The sequence below is a fragment of the Patiria miniata genome, unplaced genomic scaffold (genome assembly GCF_015706575.1).
Source record: "Patiria miniata isolate m_02_andy unplaced genomic scaffold, ASM1570657v1 HiC_scaffold_24, whole genome shotgun sequence".
Lineage (NCBI taxonomy): Eukaryota > Metazoa > Echinodermata > Asteroidea > Valvatida > Asterinidae > Patiria > Patiria miniata.
Genome location: NW_024037063.1, coordinates 21,125,092 through 21,146,037, shown reverse-complemented (window position 1 = coordinate 21,146,037; position 20,946 = coordinate 21,125,092). Strand labels below are relative to the sequence as shown.

Here is a 20,946-nt window from a genome sequence, read left to right as displayed (position 1 = left end):
TTTCTCTGCTTAAAGTTGGTCATTTGTCTTTTATTGTTAACGTGCATCACCATATATTTTGGAACACGCAGAAAAAGACAAAACCCAAGAAAAAAATCCACAATAAATATCTGGCCTAAAGATGGCGGACTTTCACAGTGAAAGGGATCTGAGTTAGCTCGTCCAAGGCATCTCGCCACAAGCCCAGGCTACCAAAGAATGCCTCCATACCTAATATTTTCGCCTCTTACACCTTTTTGATAATTCTATTTACTGATTTGTTTACGTACTTGTGTTTCTCTGCTTAAATTCTCATTTTGTATTAAAATAAATGCGAGTTTCAAATGAAATGAAATGAGATCTACTGATCATATAAAAATCGGGATAGCCTTCATATAAAAATCGAAAGTCACCATCCGCAACGTTCCCACTCCAAGAACAATAGATTTGTAAAGAAATATATCTAATGCTACTATCTAATTTATTTGTTATATGAAAATCAAACGCACGCAAAATATATTTATACAATTTCTGCTTAGAAAAAAAGTTTCGTTTACCGACTCTATTTTCATTATTACAATGGGAGTGGGTGAGACTGGTTCCCTCCCCACATTCGCATGGAGAGATCGGGGGCGAGTAGTTTAATTTTTGTGCAGTTATTCATATTTTTACATGGAGATCATAGGGCCTTCAGTGTACCGGCGAGTCTTCCATCCACGTGGTCCAAGTTCCCGTTAGCTGGACCAGGGGCATGGGCATGACAGTCTGACGTTTGGAAGTCTGGTTGAAGAAGTTTGTAGAAGTCACCTTGACGGAGTGGTCGATGGCGGGCACGGAGGAGGCCTGGAACTGGGCCAGGCGAGCCAAAAGCCTGCCTACCACGTCGGGCTGGCTGGCCGCCATGTTGTAGTGCTCGCTAGGATCCGTCTGCACGTTGAACAATCTGACGCAGGTTCGTGTGCTGACCTCCTCCACGAACCTGTAAACGTCAGTGGTGGACTCAGGTGGCGGTGTCCATTTCGAAGGTCCTGTTAAGTCATGGTACGCAAAATAAAACAATTAATTCAGACTAAGTTTTCTGCCCACCTTGTCCCTCCCCCCCCCCCCCCTGTTTTTGTAATCATATATTTGCAATCAAGTTTGTCCTTTTACTTGTTTCCAACAAACTTATAACTATGTTTGGGAGTTCAAAATCTCGTAGAAAGGGTGACGGCTCCTTTGGGCATAAAGTCATCAGCAAAAGAATCGAAGAAATGGAGAACCCATCCGCCATCTTGGAAAATCCGCCATCTTTGGAAAAACAGAGGCACCTCTTCCCTTTTTGTTCAAAACTGGAAGAGTAACTATTTATTATTTTACCTGCATGGCCGGTGATAAGTTTCCAATTGCCAACTCTGATTGCCGCCCTGATTGTTGCGTTGAAGACCAGGCCGTCTAGTCTTCCCCACAGCCGTTCGTCCGTTTCCGTCCACTCAGCCGGTGACTGTAAAGGATCGATGTTGTGAAGAAGCTCTTTTCGCGGCGACGGCTTTCCTTGGCTGTGCATCGAGAACACGGAGACAAAACTTCATTGTTTGACTAAAAATTTCACCGTGTTTAATAAACTAGGTTACTTATGTATAAGCCTGGTCTGTAATAACGTCACACATTAACATTATTAGTTAACATTAGTTAACATTAGTTAACATTACTTAACATTAGTTGACATTAGTTAACATTAGTTACCATTAGCTAACATAAGCTAACATCAGTTAACATTAGTTAACGTTAGTTAACATTACTTAACATTACTTAGCATTACTTAGCATTACTTAACTTTACCTAACTTTTCCTAACTTTACTTAACATTACACAGTATTGTTCACAATCGTATGCGCGTTAACATTTGACATTTGACAACTTGGCATCTCTTCATCCCTCCTTTGCTTTGTTTTGTTTTCCTTCCACCATGAATGTTTGTACATTTGAAGCAAGATATGCGACAGAGGGAACACCCTCCCTTCCCTCTTTTGTGTTAGTTATTGCGTTCCCGTAATCTAAGGAATTCTTCTGCGATATCTAAGTGGTGTGTGTTAGATAAACAGGTGTGTATTGGGTGTATAGACACTGTTTGGTATCCCTCTGTCTCAAATCGTGCACGGTAATATGTGTTTGCGTCCCTTATAGGGTATTATTTCTTTACCAATGTCATTTCGCTAATAGACAAAGTTTTCAAGTTTGAAATACCAGGCCTTCTAATCTAATTTGCATATTTCAGGTCCATCCAGTCAGCGAGCAGTTTGCAGCAGTTTTATGCATTTTCAAAAAAGAGCCAATGGGAGTGCAAGAAAAAAAAGAAGATCGCCTGCGCCCATGGATAGATCTATTGGCACGAGCGAATAAAAGAATGCCAACTTATTTACCTTTCTTTAATAATAGACATAACTTCCAACGCCTTGAGTACCTAATTGTTGGTAGATATACGTGCGCTATATAAGACTCCGATATTAATATTATTATCATTTCCCTTTCAATATACGAGAGTGATTAGAAGCAGCACTGTTATTAAATTGACATGAATTACACAGAATAGGCCCTACAGGTAAGATTTCTAGTGGTAAGATTTCTAGTGGTAAGATTTCTAGTGGTAAGATTTCTAGTGGTAAGATTTCTAGTGGTAAGATTTCTACTGGTAAAATTTCTACTGGTAAGATTTCTACTGGTAAGATTTCTACTCGGGGAATATTTATACTCGGGGAATATTTATACTGGTAAAATATCTACCGGTAAGACTTCTACTTGTATGATTTCTACTGGTAAGATTTCTACTGGTAAGATTTATACAGGTAGGATTTCTACTGGCAAGATTTCTACTTGGGGAGGATTTCTACTGGTAAGATTTCTACTGGCAAGGTTTGTACTGGTAAGATTTCCACTTGCAAGATTTCTACTAGTAAAATTTCTACTGGTAAGATATATCTCCTGGGAACATTTCTACTGGTAAAACTTCTACTGGTAAGATTTCTACTGGTAAGATTTTTACTGGTAAGATTTCTGGTAAGATCACGTATATGTATGTATACAATAAATGTGGAATATAATAACCTGATTGATCGCCACACGTTGACGCCATCTAGCGGCATGATATTGTTTAATCGCTTCTTTGCCACGCCTCTCACCAATGTTGGGAACCAGTCACTCACGTGACACAGTCCTGTGTTGATTGTACCCCGCACGGATTTCGGTAGGACGGGACCAGCGATAAATCCTACGCCGCGAACACCTCCTTCCCAAAGAGAGGATTTTTCTCCACGTAACGGCCAATTGATGCCGCCGGCACGAGGTCGACCACCGTTATCTGTAAGTGACGGAAAATGATAATAAAAAGCGAAGATCTTGAGTGAAGTTTGCTTGGAAAATACGAGGAAAGTCGATTTGCCTAATTAACATATGACAGACACAATATGTGGGCGCTGTTTGATTTGGGTAAAGTCTGTTGTATTTACCCAAACCAAACAAAGCCCTCCACTTGTGTCCGCCATATCTAAAATAGGCTAATATATCAGCTTTCTCTCTATTCTACTATGCCGAACCGCATCTGAGCTAATCAACGAAGTATCATTTAACAGCGTATTGTTTTTTTGTCTGTTGCTGATGATTGTTGGGTTGTTTGTTCGTTTGTTTATTTATTTGTTTGGTTTTAATTTGCCTGGTTCGTTACAGTTCGTTAACAAGATGAGGAGCCATTCCCATGTAGGCCTAATCGTGAATTTAACTCATCATCACTACGTTGGAAGGCACCAAATATACAAAGATGAGTCGTTTACGTTTATCTGGTGCTCAGCAATCCAATCAGCAGACCGATATTGATGTCCCTTTTTGCCCATAATGCACTGCGAAACTGGCTTCTCTGTGATTTCCTCTTAGTGGCGCCCTGTATAGTACATCACGAGTGTCATGGCCTAGCGGTTTAGAACACCGGACTCATGCTCTGATGTTTCAGAGGCAACAGTGGCGTGGGTTCGAGCCCGCCGGGTGGACACTTGTGCCCTTGAGCAAGGCACTTAACCATTATTGCTTCGTCCTTCGGATGGGACGTAAAGCTGTAGGTCCCGTGTGTTGTGTAATCCAATGCACGTAAAAGAACCCAGTGACACTTATCGCTAAGAGCAGGGGTTTGCCCGGTGTTTCTGGTTTCCTGTATAAACTCCCACGCGGAGTATTTAGGAGATCATGAACAACCTAGAACCAAGAAACGCTCTTATATTAGGGGAGTCTGGATGTCGCAGTGGTACTAGCCTCACCTTCCGCGCTATGTCCCAGCTTCGATTCCAACTCTGGTTCATGTGTGAATTGCGTTTTCAGTAGCGACTGATTCTGTTGGTTCCTCCAAAATTTTCTTCTGGGGTTTTCCTCCCACCTCTAAAACTGTCAATTCTTCTCATTGTCTTCTCTCTACAGGTTTCTTCAGGCTTGCAAGCTACAGTTCCTAGGGCGCTATTTGCGAATCATTGGTTTCATTACTAGAAATAAAAAAAAAAAAAAAATTCCTCACCGGTTGAGAAAATAAGAAGTGTGTTTTTCCACAGGCCATTGCTTCGGAGAGCCCGGGTGATATTCAGCACGCCCTCATCGACCACACTCAACATGGCCGCATACTTCAGGCGTTTGGTATCGGGTATCTTGTCCGAGTACTGGGCCTCATACTCGGCCGGCACTTGCAGAGGCGTGTGCACGCTTTGGTAGGAGACGAACAGAAACAGGGGCGGCTTTGAAAATCAACGGAAATTAAAAAAAATATTCTATTGAGACTTCCTTTTGTCATTGTGATATCGGGCCTTTTCATAGACATGAACATAAGCAAAACTGTGATGTCACACCAGGCAGACGCTTCAGTATTTCAACAGCTGCAGCGTACAAAAATTGCCAGAAGCAATGACATGATATTCTTTGATGAGCTGACGAATGACGTTCACTTAGCAAAGTTCACATACAAATATTGTCAATGAGTTACATTCAGTCTGCAAATCATAGTCGACCAGTATTGCAAAACAAAAGAACATTCAGAAAGGTTATATAGTTTTTTGTAAATACTCTTTACCAATTGTAATATTAAGAACACTGCACTTTTAACAGTCAATTACATAGTATATGTACCGATACATGCCAAATCCTGTGGCCGCCTACACAAAATGACGTTCGACGTTTGTAAACAAAAGAAGGACATATGAGACGAAATGTTGTCGGTTATCTAGAGACAGAGAAAAATTACCGTACCTTTGACGACCCTGCGTGGTACCTGATCACCTCTTCTGCTCTCTCCGTGTATAAGAGTGTGGAATATTTCTTGATGTCAGACGAGACTGGTGCCTCGTTGTGGTAAAGTGCCCTGCCGGCCCGCTTCTTGTAACTGAAATGGTTGCTGGTGCCCAGCACTATACCTGTCGAATGATAGAGAATAGTGAAGTCAACCACTGAAATCGAAATATCAGGGAACCTCATGCTAAACACGCCACACGCATCATGAGAGTGCTTGATAACTAATGAGTAAAACCGAGAGAGTAATAAACCATTGAAACAATTTGGTTTGTTAATACTATAATTTACAGGTAACCTGTAGATGATTTGACACATGCATCCGGATTCCAGGTTAAATGACGTAGTACTCCTACATTTACTTCGACTGAAATCCATTTATGGCAACCTGATTTAATAAGGGAATAAATATGCTCTTTACCCGAGCCGAAGGCGAGGGACATTATCGGTGACCAGGCCCTAAGCCGGTTTTAAACGTACTTGTTTATTAGTTATTCCCATTCATCAATACCCTTTGGGTCAAAAAGTGAAAACAAGAAAAACATTATAAATTTCCAACAATTTTGTCCAACAAATTTTACTTCGTGTTTTGTGATACACCCCTCTAGCTATATGTATGTGCCTCTTGCCAGTAGTACCAAAAGTCACCTTATTTGGAAATTGGCGCGCTCGTGACGCGACTGCGCGAGTGGGGCAGAATGCGGCGGTGCCGGTGTAGTGTGAATTTAGGACTCTATGAATTACAGACTACATGTAATTGATAGTATTGCGCACGCCTAAGTGAAGATTGTGAACTTTCAACCAATAAAAGGGTATTAAACGGACCCAGATTTCAGAGTCCAAATTTTATGTCACACCGGAAAAGTGTTTAAATCAGCCGTTTAAAGCCAACCACGTGACGGGCTCTCGACCAATAGCAATGGGCAAACTGGATAGGTACTTATGATTTAAAGATATTCTGCGTTTTCTATGGTGACGGCATTTACACTAAAAGGCTCAGCGAAGCGTTTATGGTCGATTCGCGTTTATATGACATAAGCCTTTGTGATACTGTCTGACTTACATAGCAAAGTACATATCTATGGCAAACTCATTCAAGCAACTTAGTCCAGATGGCTTTCCATCTGGCTATTCGATCTCTCGCACCTACTGGAAAAATCTTGGGTAGTACAGTTAGGCCTATGTGCGGAATAGTTTGAAGCCTTATATATTACCGCAAATCATTATTTTATGCCGGGTACTTCATGAAAGTTATGTCTCGTGACGCTGGATCGGGAAATAAATAATTTATACCAATCCAACTTCTACTTTCAGACAACAACTGACAGACCTAAACGAGATAGGGGAAATTGAAATGAATCAGATTGATGATTGAAACATAAAAAAATCCCTCCCACGGTGTAAAATTGAGACTGGAACCAAAACAAAATACACCCTGGGGTCTTAGTCATCATTCAACGTCAGCAAGTATTTTTCGTGCTCGTTACATTAAAGAACGACGCTCAAATCAGACGGATCCTTTTCGCGCTCCTTAACATTTGCAAAAGACATTAAATGTTTCCAGCATGTGCAGTTGTCGGCGGGGTGATGAGCGCAGGTTTACATCGCCGCGTTCACTGTCTGGTTCATGGACAGTTCAAGGGATAAATATCGCCTACAATCAGTATGAAGTGTACGGGTGATGATCCAATAATCTGCGGCTTTCAGCAAACATCTGTACCTCCTGTGTGAGAGCTTGTAGATAGTTTGTCCGGGTAAAAAGTTCAACACTAATGCTCGGAAATTAGAATGGCCGGTATACTTTTTAGTGGGTCGGTTCACAAACTCAGGGTTTTATCAGTAGGCCACATCGATTCTCATTATGGAAATTTTACATTGACCAATATTGCAGTTATATCGTTAGGAGTTTCCAGTTCCAGTCCTTTTTGGTGAAAATGCAGGTGTTGTCGAATCAATCAGAGTCGAATCACACGTTACGTCACAATTAGTAACTGGGGACAAAAAGTGACAAAGGAAAGTCTTCGGCAAGGGGTCAGCAGCTTGTCTTGGATGGAATAACTTGTGATTGTCTTGTGATTGACATGGTAATACCTTGGGACTGACTTGTGAAGTGACTTAATTGACTTGTGATTGACTTGTGATTGACTTGTGATTGACTTGTGATTGACTTGTGAATGACTTGTGATTGACTTGTGATTGACTTGTGATTGACATGTGATTGACTTGTGATTGACTTGTGATTGACTTGTGATTGACTTGTGATTGACTTGTGATTGACTTGTGACTGACTTTGGATTGACTTGTGATTGACTTGTGATTGACTTGCGATTGACTTGCGATTGACTTGCGATTGACTTGTGAATGACTTGTGATTGACTTGGGATTGACTTGGGATTGATTTGTGATTGACTTGTGATTGACTTGTGATTGACTTGTGATTGACTTGTGATTGACTTGTGATTGACTTGTGATTGACTTGTGATTGACTTGTGACTGACTTTGGATTGACTTGTGATTGACTTGTGATTGACTTGCGATTGACTTGCGATTGACTTGTGAATGACTTGTGATTGACTTGGGATTGACTTGGGATTGATTTATGATTGACTTGTGATTGACTTGTGATTGACTTGTGATTGACTTGTGACTGACTTATGATTGACTTGTGATTGACTTGTGATTGACTTGTGGCTGACTTGGGATTAACTTGTGATTGACTTGTGATTGACTTGTGAATGACTTGTGATTGACTTGTGATTGACTTGTGATTGACTTGTGATTGACATGCGATGGCTTGTGATCTACTTTTGATTAAATTGTGGTGTGTTGTAACGACTTGCGATGACTTAATTTATTTCCGCACTGCGAAATGGTTCATAACATTTTCAATGATCCTAGTTCATCAACAATAGCGCCATCTCTTTTCACAAATCAGTCAAATTTTGTAGCACTAACTTTTGTGGGAAATATAGTGCGAACTGTACTGAAGTTAACATCATGCAGTCGAAACAGCCAACGATGGCACTTCTCTGAAGAAAACATCACTGCATGCAACAAGGAGGGACTTATTTCTTCGAACTTATGAGGTACCTCTGTATTTTAGCGTGCAGGCAGTTATCGGTAAACTCCCTAAGCCACTGGCATTTGAGATGTGGCAGAAAACGCAGGTGTTTTCTGCATTTGTCAAACTGGCGGGTTTATAGAACATGAAATGACAGACAGGGCTCGCAAAGGGCACACGATCACCTAAGGCCCTGGAAATGTCAGAAATGAATCCCTTTGCGTCACGGTAGATCTGTGAAATCTGTCTTCATTGCCATAGAAGCTGAAGTAGCCTTCACTAAGTGGTACTGGACTGAAACGGTCTGTACTGCCTTTTCCCCATATACGGATAGTGCACACAGAGCAGAATTACCATTCGTGCATATAATGTATATTAATAAACAATAATCTTGAAACCCTTTGACATAGTCATGAAATTTCTTGGGTATGTTTATGATAAGTTGTTCTATGCATGTACTATGCATGATTCATAATTTTTCGTTGCTCGATGGCCGAGATCTTAAGGGGGCGGAATCCGCCCCCCCCCCCCCCCCCGGCTGAGAGCTGGTCAAAATAGCCCGGCCCTTTTCGGGTTAAAGATCAATATTTTACTACCATTAAATTGAAGTTTTCAAGTTGAAATATGCTCAACAAGTAGGCCTAGCTGAAAATCTGTCAAAAGGGGGTTTCCTATTTTTTCAAGCTCCGGAGCTCAGTCAAGCGGATGGAATAAAGCTGTCTGTTGACAAATCTCAGAGACAAATTATGCATTTGCCATAATTTTTTTCGTCACTTATGTTTAAAGATCAATATGTTACTACCATTAAATTGAATTTTCAGGCCTAGCTGAAAATCTGTCAAAAGTGAGTTTCCTACTTTCTGCACCACCCTGCATAATCCAAATGCAGTGGACTCAACTACTGTGAAATGGTCTGTGCAATAACTGTCTGGCTTCCAAAACTGCCGCCCATTTAGTGGTTCAGACTCGTCTTGTGCGCTTCGGGGGTGGCACATTTTAAATGGGGCTGCATCCCTTTAATAATTATATGCATACATTCCCAAGTAGGAATTGAAGCCCCAAGTAGGAATCGAAGGCCCTTTGAAATGAGGTGCACCACCTTAATATTTACAGGCAAACTTACTTACCCAAGTAGGAATCGAAGCCCCTCTTAGTTGGCAGGCATTCTTGCCGGCAGAAACCTAAGTGCCACTTGCCCACGGCATGTGTGGAGTAACCGGCAGACTTCAGGGCTTGGGCTAAGGTGTACTCGTGAGGAGGCAGACAGTGTGGCGAGGTGTGCAGTATGTTGTCGTGCTGCATCCCCGTGTGGATCTGATAAGGAGATTGGCATCAGGAAGTGGTATTTTGAAGTGGTACAAAATCAGGAAATTGAAATTTCTTGTGCTCGCCGGTTGTTTTTTGGTATTTGCAAACTGAATATCCGTTGAAGACTCAAAACATTGGTTATAAGAGTATCCGGCAAAAAGACCCATTGCACAGTGCGCCCTCATCGAGGACAGGATTTTCATTAACAATAAAAATACAATGCATCTAATAATGCGCATCATAGAGGAACAAAATCCCGCCCTCAGATGTGACGTCAGATGAAAAAGGTCTATTGGAAAAGGTCACTACACCGGTAAGATACCCACAATGCACTTCGTTTTCTTCACCATATTTGGTGAAAGAAACAAGCCATCAGCAGCTTCCTTGAATAGGAATCGACCACGAGAAAAACAGAACCAAATATGACGAATCAAAATAAAGTAACATTCATTCTGCTAAAATTCTGCATAAGACACAACTAATGTAATTTCAGCCCTTTAGCTCCGGGGAGCATTCACTGAGCTACCAGCCACATACAAGAAACGCTTTGCTTTCTAGAGACCAGCCTTATGATCGTGCGGTTTACACTTGTTTAACCGGCTTTTCAGAAGCAGTATATTTTGGTTATAACTGGTTTTCAAATTGTTGTTTACTGTAACAAGTAATGTATCGTAAGCCAGTTTAGTGTTGAAGCTGCGCATGCGCAGATCAATGTGCAAACTTCGGGATAAAAATCCGCCGTTATGTGTGCATAAATTAATGTATCAATGAAAATTGGACAATTGTTGATTCTACCTCCATGTTCATAAGTACGGTCATCAGTAATTAGTGGACGTACCTGGTACCTGCCAGTCATAAGCTGGCTGCGTGTCGGCGTGCAGCTGGGCTGCACGTAGTAGTTCTCAAGCCTCACCCCTTTCATAGCCAGCCGGTCAATAGTGGGAGTTTGCAGGACAGACCCGCCCTCTCCATGATAACCCACATCGTTAAATCCCAAGTCGTCCACCAGGATGAAGACGATATTGGGCGGGTTTTTCTTGGTCTTTCCGTTCCCGGCCTTGGACTGGGAGGGTTTCTTCCTCATCGCCGGCCAGCCGCCGTAACCGCTCTCTGAAACTGCGAAACTTGGACTAATAATCAGGACTAAAACAGACAGCAGAATGTGGCTGCAGTACATGTCCAGTACCATGGCTGCAATACAGTACTCTGCACTTACACGGCATAAAAATATTGTCTGCTTCCTACTATCATCTACACCAGCATGGTTCCCGTAACAGACCGGGACTTGATATGCGTGGAGGAGAGCCTTACACCCCGCTGACTTGATACTACCGCTCGAAGGAAAACAGCGTCCGCCCCGCACGGCTTGTCATTAGTAGCTAAAGGGCTGAATGTGACGTCCCGGACAGTAGACTACATTGACCCCAACCCGCTGGTATGAAGATCAGCTGTCTTGCGTGGTATTTATATACACATCGTACAGCCCCAGTCACCGTGACAAGAGTAGTCTCGCATCAAGACTGGATGTATATTTTAATCCCCATTATGCAGCCGGTCCTTGATAAGCGCTGTACAGCCGCCGCGACGGTAGAGGTTGCTATCAGCAAGAAGAATCAAATCCAGCCTTGGGAACTTTGGCAGCGCTACTCAGGAAATTCCCAGAAAACATCTACAATGCGTATAACCTTGAATACAACGCGCGTGAGGAAGGTACCAAATTTTCAGGGGGTCCAAATATCTCAGGAAATTTCTCGCTTTTTGCAGCAGAAAACAAATTGTCATGTTTATTACAAATTTTAATCACGAGACTGAGTTTGAAAGATACTTATTCTGGGTTAGAAAGTAATTACAATAGGTATCGAAATAAATATCCAACTAAAAACAAACACGACGCACAAAAATAAAACTACAATGGGCTTCGCCCAGCACAGAATCACAGAGAAGAATCTATCAAAGATATCTGCCTCATATCCTCTGAATGAGGATGCCACCTCATGACGAGAAACAAAATAAACATGGTGAATATGTTTTGTACAACCACACAATTACTACTGTAGGTGTTATTCTTTAAGCCACACTGCTTCCCCTGGGCGGATCCAGGTTTATATCAAGAGGGGGCTTAGCTGCCAATAGGGCGGAGGGGGGTTGACCCAACGCTGGCTGATCGGGCCGAAAACTCTTTAAAAGGACATTGCCCAGTTGTGAATATTTGTATGTCAGAACGGAAAAAGGATATGATATTCCCCCTAGTAAAATTTATAAAAAAAGGAAAGTCTGTCACGAGCCAATGTGCATGGCCCATCAGGCCGGCGTTTATCTCCGGTTTCAGTAGCATGAAACAACTGAGAATATCTCTACTCTCCCTGGATGGGATGCTAGTCCATCGCAGGTTACTCCCCAGCTAATGCCGGTAGCCATTTATACACCTGGGTAGAGAGAGGCAAGTGAGTGAAGTGGCTTGCCCAAGGACACAACATATTGCAAGCGGCTAGATTCGAACCCCTGACCCATCATCATGAGTCACGAAACCTATAACAACTAGGCCACACTCCACTCCTCTTCCCCAGTGCACATTACATATTTTAATACAGCTGCCATGGTTTTTCGAAACCGAACAGTTCAAAGTCTACTTTATAAATGTCGTACAGTCGTTGGATATCCTCTCGGCTCACATTCCCGAAGTATTGATCGAACAATGCTTCTCCCCTCTTCTCGCTGTCATGGAGATAGGCTGCTCTTGAGCTAGGGAAGTGGAGGTCTGCAAGTCCCAAATGGTCCAACATGAACCCCGAGTCAGAGCCAACTGTCTCCAGGTTGCCTATGAAGTCGTAGTTGATGCGACACGGCAGGCAGAGTTTATACACCTCCCTCCAGTGTGCGTTAAAGTCACGCCTTTCCGTGGGGTCGGTCAAATAACGTATCCACTCCGCCCAGGTCACGTGCAAGGTCGACAGATTGTAATCCTCGATCCCTGCGCCACGGCGGTACTTTCGGACGATATACTCGGCCATTTGGCCGAACTCTTCTCCTTGGTTCACAAGCGGAGTCTCGCCGGAGATTTTGTTCCGGTAGGCCGAGATCAGGCGCACGAACGGGTGGCGCACTTGCAGGAACTTGGTGTACGCATCGTACTTCCGAATGTCTCGGAGCAAGCGCCTGTGCGACAATTGCTTGAAGTTGTTGCTAAAGTGGGCATCGTTGCCTGAGATGTTTTCTGTGTTGGGACGATCGCCTTCCAGGACCATGAAGACTCGTTTCCAGTTAGTGCACCCAGTCTGTATACATTGGTGAAAAAAATGTTTTGTTTTGGGCACAAACAGATCCGCTTTGCGAGCAGATTGGCTTCCGGTCCACACATTATCGGTACTGATTATGGGACGGAAACCAGTCTTCCCCGCGAGAACGAAAATTATTGTCTAGCATGCAGCCAATAATTATTGTAAAGCAATGATTAAATTTCTTAATATGGCCCGATTGTTTTCGGTCCATATCTCATTCAAAAGTGAATAACTTGTGTATTGCTAAACAAAACTAGCAGTTTAGAAATTAAAGGATTTTTTCCCCAATGTGTGATACTAGAGCTGAGTATTGGGTTTATCATTCTCTACTGATGAACATAAAAACATATAGACGAAGCTACCGGACGAAGCCGAAGTCGACGGTTGGAGCCGGGATTTGGAAATGTCAAGTAAAAAATAGACTGAGACAGTTTTAAAGAAAGTATGCAAGTACATAAGCAAAGTATTTTTCCACAAAGAGTACTGTTGTAGTAAATCCACTTGTTTGCAGCACTGGTTTAGGGAGTTTACTTTTAGTCAGTTTACAAAACTGACTATGAGCTGAGTAGAACAAGTATAATGTTATTCCCTTTCTACCGAACGAGTAACTTTTTTAAACCATCTACTGTTTTAATTTAGTGACGCGTCGTTTTCTGAATTAGCTCATTATGCAACACCTTGAACGATGTCGCGCCTTGAGCACCAACATTGGTGGATTCATGCGCTTTATACAGCTACACATTATGAAGAAATTGTTTTTGAACCTACGAAACAATATTATTTGAGTTACCTTCGGAACGGAGCAATAGAGTATTTGGCTCTTTTCCATGACGAAAAACTGTCCTGAGGATTGTTCTCGTTGCATCACGTAAGGGTGTCTCCTGCACGCCTGACGCAAAGTTTTCTTGCGCTGGAACTGAACAAACGCTTGTTCTTCCATGAAATGTTTGTCCGGTTTCCGCTTTTGTCCTGCTGTAAAAAGCTAACAACACAACAACGACGACAACGACAATTAACAACAAACAATAACAGCACGAAACAAACACAACAACACGACTCTTTTTAGCTTCCACGCAACAATACTTTATTACGTACGAAATATTTCGTCTTCTCGGTACGAAAACTGTCATCATAAAAACAAGCAAGAATCTCACGATATCACCGAATGGGGATGAACGTGAAAAGCTGTTGCACTAAAGTGCTAGAAAATGTAGCCAAAATGTATGATACGTTTTTAGCAAACAATAATACATTAATAAATAAAATGATATAAAGAATCATTGGAGAGAAAAAAAGTTGTTTTAATGAAAATCAGGATTATATTTATTATAAATCGAGTGATAAATCGAGCGTAAATGTTCAAATGTCATACGTATGCTAAGTTCACAAATATTAATGCTAAGCTCGAATAAAAAATAGTGCTTTAAAATGAACACGCCTTTTAAGCGTGTGCTAATTATTTTTTTTGGTATAAACTACTCCTCACCTTTTTCAATATCTGTTGAACACTGTCGGAATGGTTCCCAGCAAGTAACTGAAGTTCGTTGCTATAGGAGACGTTTCTCGTCTCTTCGGTGAACGGTGAATTCGAGGGCATATCTGGCTTCGTGGACAAACTCGTGAGTGCGGCCGATATAGCAGTTTTGACCTTGGCATGATCTGCATAAAAGATTAACCCATTGGACATTTTGATTTGTTGTATGGTTGCTTAGCTTATGGTCTCTCGTCTAATCATTTGCACGCATGGCTTGTTAGTCCTAACACTTGACTCGACACATTTCAATTGGACAATAAACCGAGGGCCGCATTGCCGTCTTTTGTTGAGAGGATTTTTAAAAAAAGGTTCTCAATTCATACAATGGCTTAGCACTAAGAGCCTCGGTTACAATGCTTATTTGAAATTCATCTATGGATCACATTTCTCAGCGATAGAGGGTGCTGTGAAAAGCGCCATCTTCCAGGGACAAAACATTAGAAAAATCCCGTTTATTACAGCAGTTTTGGTAACTTATATTTCAATATAAATATTGAATAATATAAATATTTATGATATAAATATTGTATAAATGTAAGTTTTGATCTGTACCAAAATGTAAACGGACGTCAATGTAGCCTTTTCTTTTTATACCTGAGAATGATACCGTTACAAAATGGTACCTAAACTAACTTCAACCATAGTCTTCTCAACAGAACATTTATATGAATTAATTTTTTTTTTTACGTACCGTTATAATTAAAAAAAATATTACGTTGAGTCAACAAAATGTACATGTTACATAAAATTGTGTTTTTTTTACAAATGGCAATAGAGGGTGACCCAAAAAATGGTTCTGAAAAGAACCAGAGGTATAAACTCGACGTTCCGGTCAGTATGCTCTGACCGTCTACAGGAGAGTCTCCTGTAGACGGTCAGAGCATACTGACCGGAACGTCGAGTTTATACCTCTGGTTCTTTTCAGAACCATTCTCTTAGTTGAGAAATTATTCCCACATGGTGTTTCCGCAAACCTTTCTTTATTTATGAACAAATGAAGGATAATTGCACTGTAAAATGTTTCACTGTTTAAAGTATTTGTTTACAGGATGAAAAATGACCACTTTTACATAATTGGCATTTTCTCAGCAACCCAAAGTGCTATTTTCATGATTTGTTTTTCAGTATTCGAAAGAAAAAGCCCTCAGCTTTAATCTGATACCACAAACATAAAAATCCCTCGCTCCCTTTTTTAAAGGCAAATGATTTAGGGTCGCATTTTTTGGGGGGGGGGGGGTCACCCTGTATAGAAGATGGTGACTTCACATCAAAAGATGGGCTGTCCGGATTTTGTACATGTATATTTTGAACATGGAGATCAGTTGGAATGGCCGGCAGCGTATTGCCATTTAGACCTATGACGTGCGTGGTCAACCTAATTTAAATATTCCCATCCACACAACATTTACACACTTTATTCAGAGTGATTATGTCTGTCCATCAAAAAAAGACACCGTGTTAATTCTCCTCAAGCTATGTGCACCTAAAGGCCGACAGATATGTGGTCCTCAAGACACTTCATGTAGAGTAATTCTGTCTGTCTATAAAAAAAAATAGAGAGATGTTGTAGGCTAAACTTACGGTATGAAGCACCGCTCACAATCAGACACACTGCTGCCAGGACGAAGATGAAGGCAGTCCGTTTGAAACAGCGCCGGTAACTCACTGAACTTTGAAGTTGTTTCAGAGCCTGAAAGAGAAAAAAAAACACAGATTGTCATCTGATCAGATTTCCGTCTTAACCCTGTCAGCTTTTTCTTTTCAGAAACGGCGATGGTGATATAATGATTACACAAACGGTTATTCTAAGAAGAGAGGATGGAGAAAACGGAAAAGGTAAAAAAGAAAAGATCACGAAAGGACAAGAGAACAGAAGAGGACAAGGAGGAGCAGTGACGGGAGAGGAGAGAAAGGAATAATTAAATAAGACGGAAACTTCCCAATTTGTCATGCCATGCTATTTCCCCTAAGAAGCTTATCTTGTATACACACCATTGCTGTATCCTCAGGTTGCTGTGCAGTCCATCCTTTTGTGACGCCGCATCAACAGTCAGGTCTCAGCATAGTTATCGTAGTACAGCGCACCGTGCACTTGTTCTCTGTTGGTCCGTTTGCAAAGATAAACCCTGCAAGACGCGGACAAATCAGGTCGCCGTTATTACTAGCCAGCTGCACTTGTTGGCTGCAAATTTAATTGAATGATAATTGCAGATTTTTTTTTTTTTTTTTTTGGGGGGGGGGGGACTTTGCCCCCCTAAAAATAAAACAAAGTTGACAGGCTTTTGTCCAGAAACAATAAGATAACTTGAGCAGTATTTTGTCAGTGAATGATACATAGGGATTTGTATTATGTTATTTACAAGGGAATAATGAAAGTAACCGCCTGGGTAATGAAACATCAACAAATATCAAAACGGGAAGTGTCAGGCGGCGCCACCGTAGCTCACCTATTCCACTACCGAACCTGACTCACTACGGCGACGAAGCATGAACTCAAGAATGGTAAAGAAAATATGGAGTAGCGTATAGTATGCAAATACGTGCAGGCCATTGTCTTGCTACTAGCGAAGCTTATGCAGAACTGCGGGCTTGATGAATGGAACAACTAATATTTATACATGCATAACGACAGGACACATGGGACATGGGGGGGGGGGTGAGACACAGGCTCAGGCTGTGGGGGTGACCTACTCCCCATTCTTACTTAAGCCACTGCCCATCACTCATGTTATTAGAGTTCAGATGGTTAAGAGAAAAGTAAATGTTTGATGAATTCCTTTAGTGGCTGACAGCAAGGGTACAACAAACAACGCGGTAAATTAATACAATACAGCCTAGCACATTCGAGGTCTGCTGATCGATAGACCGACGATAGTGGTAAAACCTGCACTGCCAGCTTCCAACATTATTTCAAAGTCATATAATTCATCTTAAAGTTGGTAAATCCGAGCTTTTTGGATGCGGCAGTCTGAAAAAGAATACTTATCTATTTCCAGAAATGGACAGGCTACGAGTTGAATTGCAATAATACAGGGCGAGTAGAAAAAAAATAATTAAAACCCAAATGGAAGGGCCAATTTTGAATGAATTTTTGCCTGTAACACTTTCAAAATCTAGGATATGAAAGCCCAATCAATGCGCGTTCTTTTAGTACAAGCATCATTAAAATCACTTACTTACTTTTCAAGTTACGGAATTTTGAACACAAACACCGTTTTAAAGTTCTGTCCACAGATCAGAAAATAGTGTTCTTCCAGCAAAACGAAAACAATTCACATAGGGATGTGTGAATTGTTTTGTTTTGCTGAAAACACGCACACGCTGAAAGTTACAGTGCATGTATGGTACCGGCCTCTGAAGTATTTTTCTTCTATCATTCGTGAGCACGGAGATGTCCGAGCGGTGTTTAGTGTTCAAGTAGATTTGTACGAGCTTCATTGTATCGCGGTCAGGGTTTAAGCTGATGTTGCTATGGCACTGTTAATACCGTTTCCAATCACATCCCGTAAGTAAGAAAGGTCCGCATACGCTCGGTGTCCTTCTTGTATTTTAATCCAGTTTTATCCGTAAGCAGCTGAATCCCTACAAGTTTACTCCTTCTGAAGTATTTCGCTCTTTGTAGCTGTTTCCCCCTGTCATTTATCGGGTGGCTAAATCGTCGTATTTAGACTTTACCCCCATCATATTGTCGGATGACCGCTATATAATTCGGGGGTGATTAAAAAAACCCCGAAACCCGCATGTGGGAACCGGTGTTTTCGTGAAGTTCTGCATGTAGCACTTTCAAAATATAGAATATGAGAGCTCAATTCATAAGCTTTCTCTTAGTGATAATCACTCATGTAATTTCACTCATGTAATTTTCCAGTTACGGAATTTTAAACACAACCACCGTTTCAAAGTTCTGTCCACGGATCACAAAAAGGTAAGTGTTCTTTCAGCAAAGCGAAAACAAATGACATAGGTATGTGTGTGAATTGTTTTCGTTTTGCTGAAAAAACGCACACAATTTTGTGTGGTTTGTGGACAGAACTTTAAAACGGTGGTTGTGTTTAAAATTCCATAACTTGAAAAGTACATGAGGATTTGAATGAAAGCTTATGAATTTGGCTTTCATATCCTACATTTCGAAAGTGATACATGCAGAACTTCACTCAAACAATAGTCCCGACATTTGGGTTTCTTTTTGTTCACCCCGTGTAGGACAAAAAATTGTCTTAAAGATATAATGCGGACTATCTTGGAGCCTATAATTATAGGAAGATGAAAATTTGATAAAGGAAACAGGCCAAGACGACAACCAGGAGCTTCTCACACTGTCTAGTTCCCAGACCTATTTACTTAAAACCATTTACTTAAAACCAATTTATTAAAAACCCATCTACTAGAGTCTGAGAGTGTTGAACGGTTACTCATCGCAACTGGTAAAAACTGGTGTGCAAAATGAATAGATGTTTTCACGACTGGCGTAATCCAGCCAAAGGCTACCAGGATATAACTTTCCGATGAAGGATTCACCTATAGGGTTTGTGGTGCACCCGTGTAAATTTAAGACGATATATTCTAACACTGAAATTACAGCTGTGAGGGAGGCTATAATAAGAACGATAGATGTTTTCCCTGTTATCCCATGCAGGAATATTTGTATTCATCCTAGCCCCATAAATGTGGCCAATTTACTGGACTTCCTCCGTAAATAAAGGCCACACTTGGAACATGTACAAAAACATGTAGAACTTTGTCAAATTTTGTTTTTCTCTTTATAGGCTAATCAGAAAGTGCTGCCGTTTTCAGATGTCTATTTTTCGTGAAATTTCCAGATTCGTTTGCACACGTTTGCGTATCAAAATGTCATCATGAACTTTCACGAAAAATAGACATCTGAATCAGGCAGCACTTTCTGATTAGCCTATGTATGAAGAGGGTAAGTGTGCTTCTAAAGCAAAAATAAACTACAAAATGTGAAAATCTAAATTTGACATAGTTCTACTTGTTTTTGTAAATGTTCTAAGTGTGGCCTTTATTTACGGAGGTAGTCCAGTAAATTGGCCACTTTTATGGGGCTATATTCATCCATGGTTATCCTGTATACTATACACATGTAGCAAGTATAACAACTATGTTTGACCGTATAAGATACTGCTAGGCACTGCGATCCCAGTGAATTTTTCTAAAGTATAGTTTTAAAGTAAAATACCAGTAACATAGATGTCATATTCTTATTTCATTAATCTTGATACGGTGAGATTGCATTATGCCTAGAATGTATACGATCAACTCACCCAGCAATGATGCCTGGTCAGCTGCCGCGAGTTGTTGTCGTTGTGCTACACCGATTGGGACTGAATCAATCGTCTTAATCGGCAGAACTTCCCAGGAAATTGCGAGCATACCTCCGGCGGGAGGATTAGCTTGAATACAGCATCTCTACGAAGCCTTTTAGCACAAAAGCATCGGAGTAAATCGTGAATGTAAATACTCGGGCTTATTGAGACTTGTGTGGAGAGCGTTTGTAGAGCTGTAATCTGCCAGGTGGCCGAGTATTTGCAGACCGATACCATCAAACTGGATTCACGCACTCTTTGTTGAGAGCATAAGTCGTCTTGTCAACCTTTTTTATTTGATTTTTTTTTGGGGGGGGGGAGGGTACAGGGGACAGCAGCTTGGGATTTTGAAAAGGGTGGTTGAGGTCGCAATTGGCTGCGCTGTCCCCTTTTGGGGGCGTTTTCCAAACGTGTATGAATTTATGTGCGCGTATACGTTTGTAAATAAAGCTCGTTATGGTCCCCTGTAACTTTCTGCAGCATAATTGTCGCATACTAGCAAAGAAAGGAACACGCCAATGTGTAAGAGTTCTACAATGGAAGTGTAGATTTAGATCCATCGTTTAGCGGAAATCGCTATATTGGCGTCCTCAGGTTAAGGAGAAAGGTTGGGTTGGGGAGGCGGGATATGCCACCACTGATTTGGTTTTTCTACACACAGGTTTGTGGAAGATCATAAACAGCGCCATCTAGGGGCAAACAGTTTCGATCCCATCGGGCAATCTCGGGGGTTTCCCCGCTAACAGCCCCAAGTCTACGTCATTGACTTTTCTTCGAATGGCTAAAAGAATTCTGTACAAGTAATTTGTAAAATTTAATATTACTCCATAGCCTGCAGGGGGACAGACCCCAAAAACTACCCAAAAAATATGTAGCAAAACCTTGCAAAAATGTGAACAAAATAATACCTCTCTTTCCGGCCGAAAAGTCGGAACAAGATGCATGTACTTTGTTTACCACACTGTCGTGACGGTTTTAAGTTAATAGTTGGAGTTTATGGGTTATAATATAACTAGCAAACTGTCGATGGGAGTCGTTTCAGAAATATAGAAGTACATTATACAAGTGCTGGGCGAGTAACGCGAGTGCTTGACTACTCGTGAGTAGTGTTTGCTACTGGTTGTTCTACTAGTGGTTTTTCATCTACTGGAGTAGTTGTCCTAGGGC

General features: G+C 41.3%; 2 protein-coding genes across 3 annotated transcripts; both read right to left on the bottom strand.

The window, feature by feature from the left end:
- Positions 1 to 147: 147 nt before the first annotated feature.
- Positions 148 to 12,014, bottom strand: LOC119732517 (arylsulfatase B-like). The gene is made up of 7 exons (XM_038206075.1): positions 10,482 to 12,014; positions 9,463 to 9,649; positions 5,236 to 5,399; positions 4,514 to 4,727; positions 3,064 to 3,316; positions 1,339 to 1,517; positions 148 to 1,007 (listed from the first exon to the last, which is right to left on the bottom strand). The coding sequence occupies exons 1-7, from the start codon at positions 10,830 to 10,832 to the stop codon at positions 670 to 672; spliced, it is 1,686 nt and encodes a 561-aa protein (XP_038062003.1). The 5' UTR covers positions 10,833 to 12,014; the 3' UTR covers positions 148 to 669.
- Positions 12,015 to 12,045: 31 nt separating this feature from the next.
- On the bottom strand, positions 12,046 to 19,848 carry LOC119732515 (carbohydrate sulfotransferase 11-like). Of its 2 annotated transcripts, none has more exons than XM_038206071.1 (6): positions 19,738 to 19,848; positions 16,448 to 16,581; positions 16,037 to 16,145; positions 14,408 to 14,580; positions 13,712 to 13,903; positions 12,046 to 12,918 (listed from the first exon to the last, which is right to left on the bottom strand). In XM_038206071.1, the coding sequence occupies exons 2-6, from the start codon at positions 16,448 to 16,450 to the stop codon at positions 12,226 to 12,228; spliced, it is 1,170 nt and encodes a 389-aa protein (XP_038061999.1). In that variant the 5' UTR covers positions 16,451 to 16,581; positions 19,738 to 19,848; the 3' UTR covers positions 12,046 to 12,225. The 2 variants fall into 2 exon arrangements, with proteins under 2 accessions (XP_038061999.1, XP_038061998.1); XM_038206070.1 differs by having other exon boundaries at positions 16,448 to 16,637; positions 19,738 to 19,847.
- Between the last annotated feature and the right edge of the window lie 1,098 nt (positions 19,849 to 20,946).

Excerpts from the sequence above, each read along its gene's own strand:
- LOC119732517 (XM_038206075.1), bottom strand. The coding sequence starts at position 10,832 with ATGGTACTGGACATGTACTGCAGCCACATTCTGCTGTCTGTTTTAGTC. Across the intron at positions 3,317-4,513 it reads ACTTCTTATTTTCTCAACCG|ATAACGGTGGTCGACCTCGT; the intron begins GTGAGGAATTTT and ends CGTCACTTACAG. Across the intron at positions 1,008-1,338 it reads ACTTATCACCGGCCATGCAG|GACCTTCGAAATGGACACCG; the intron begins GTAAAATAATAA and ends ATGACTTAACAG.
- LOC119732515 (XM_038206071.1), bottom strand. Across the intron at positions 14,581-16,036 it reads TGTGAGCGGTGCTTCATACC|ATCATGCCAAGGTCAAAACT; the intron begins GTAAGTTTAGCC and ends TCTTTTATGCAG. Across the intron at positions 13,904-14,407 it reads TTCAACAGATATTGAAAAAG|CTTTTTACAGCAGGACAAAA; the intron begins GTGAGGAGTAGT and ends TTGTGTTGTTAG.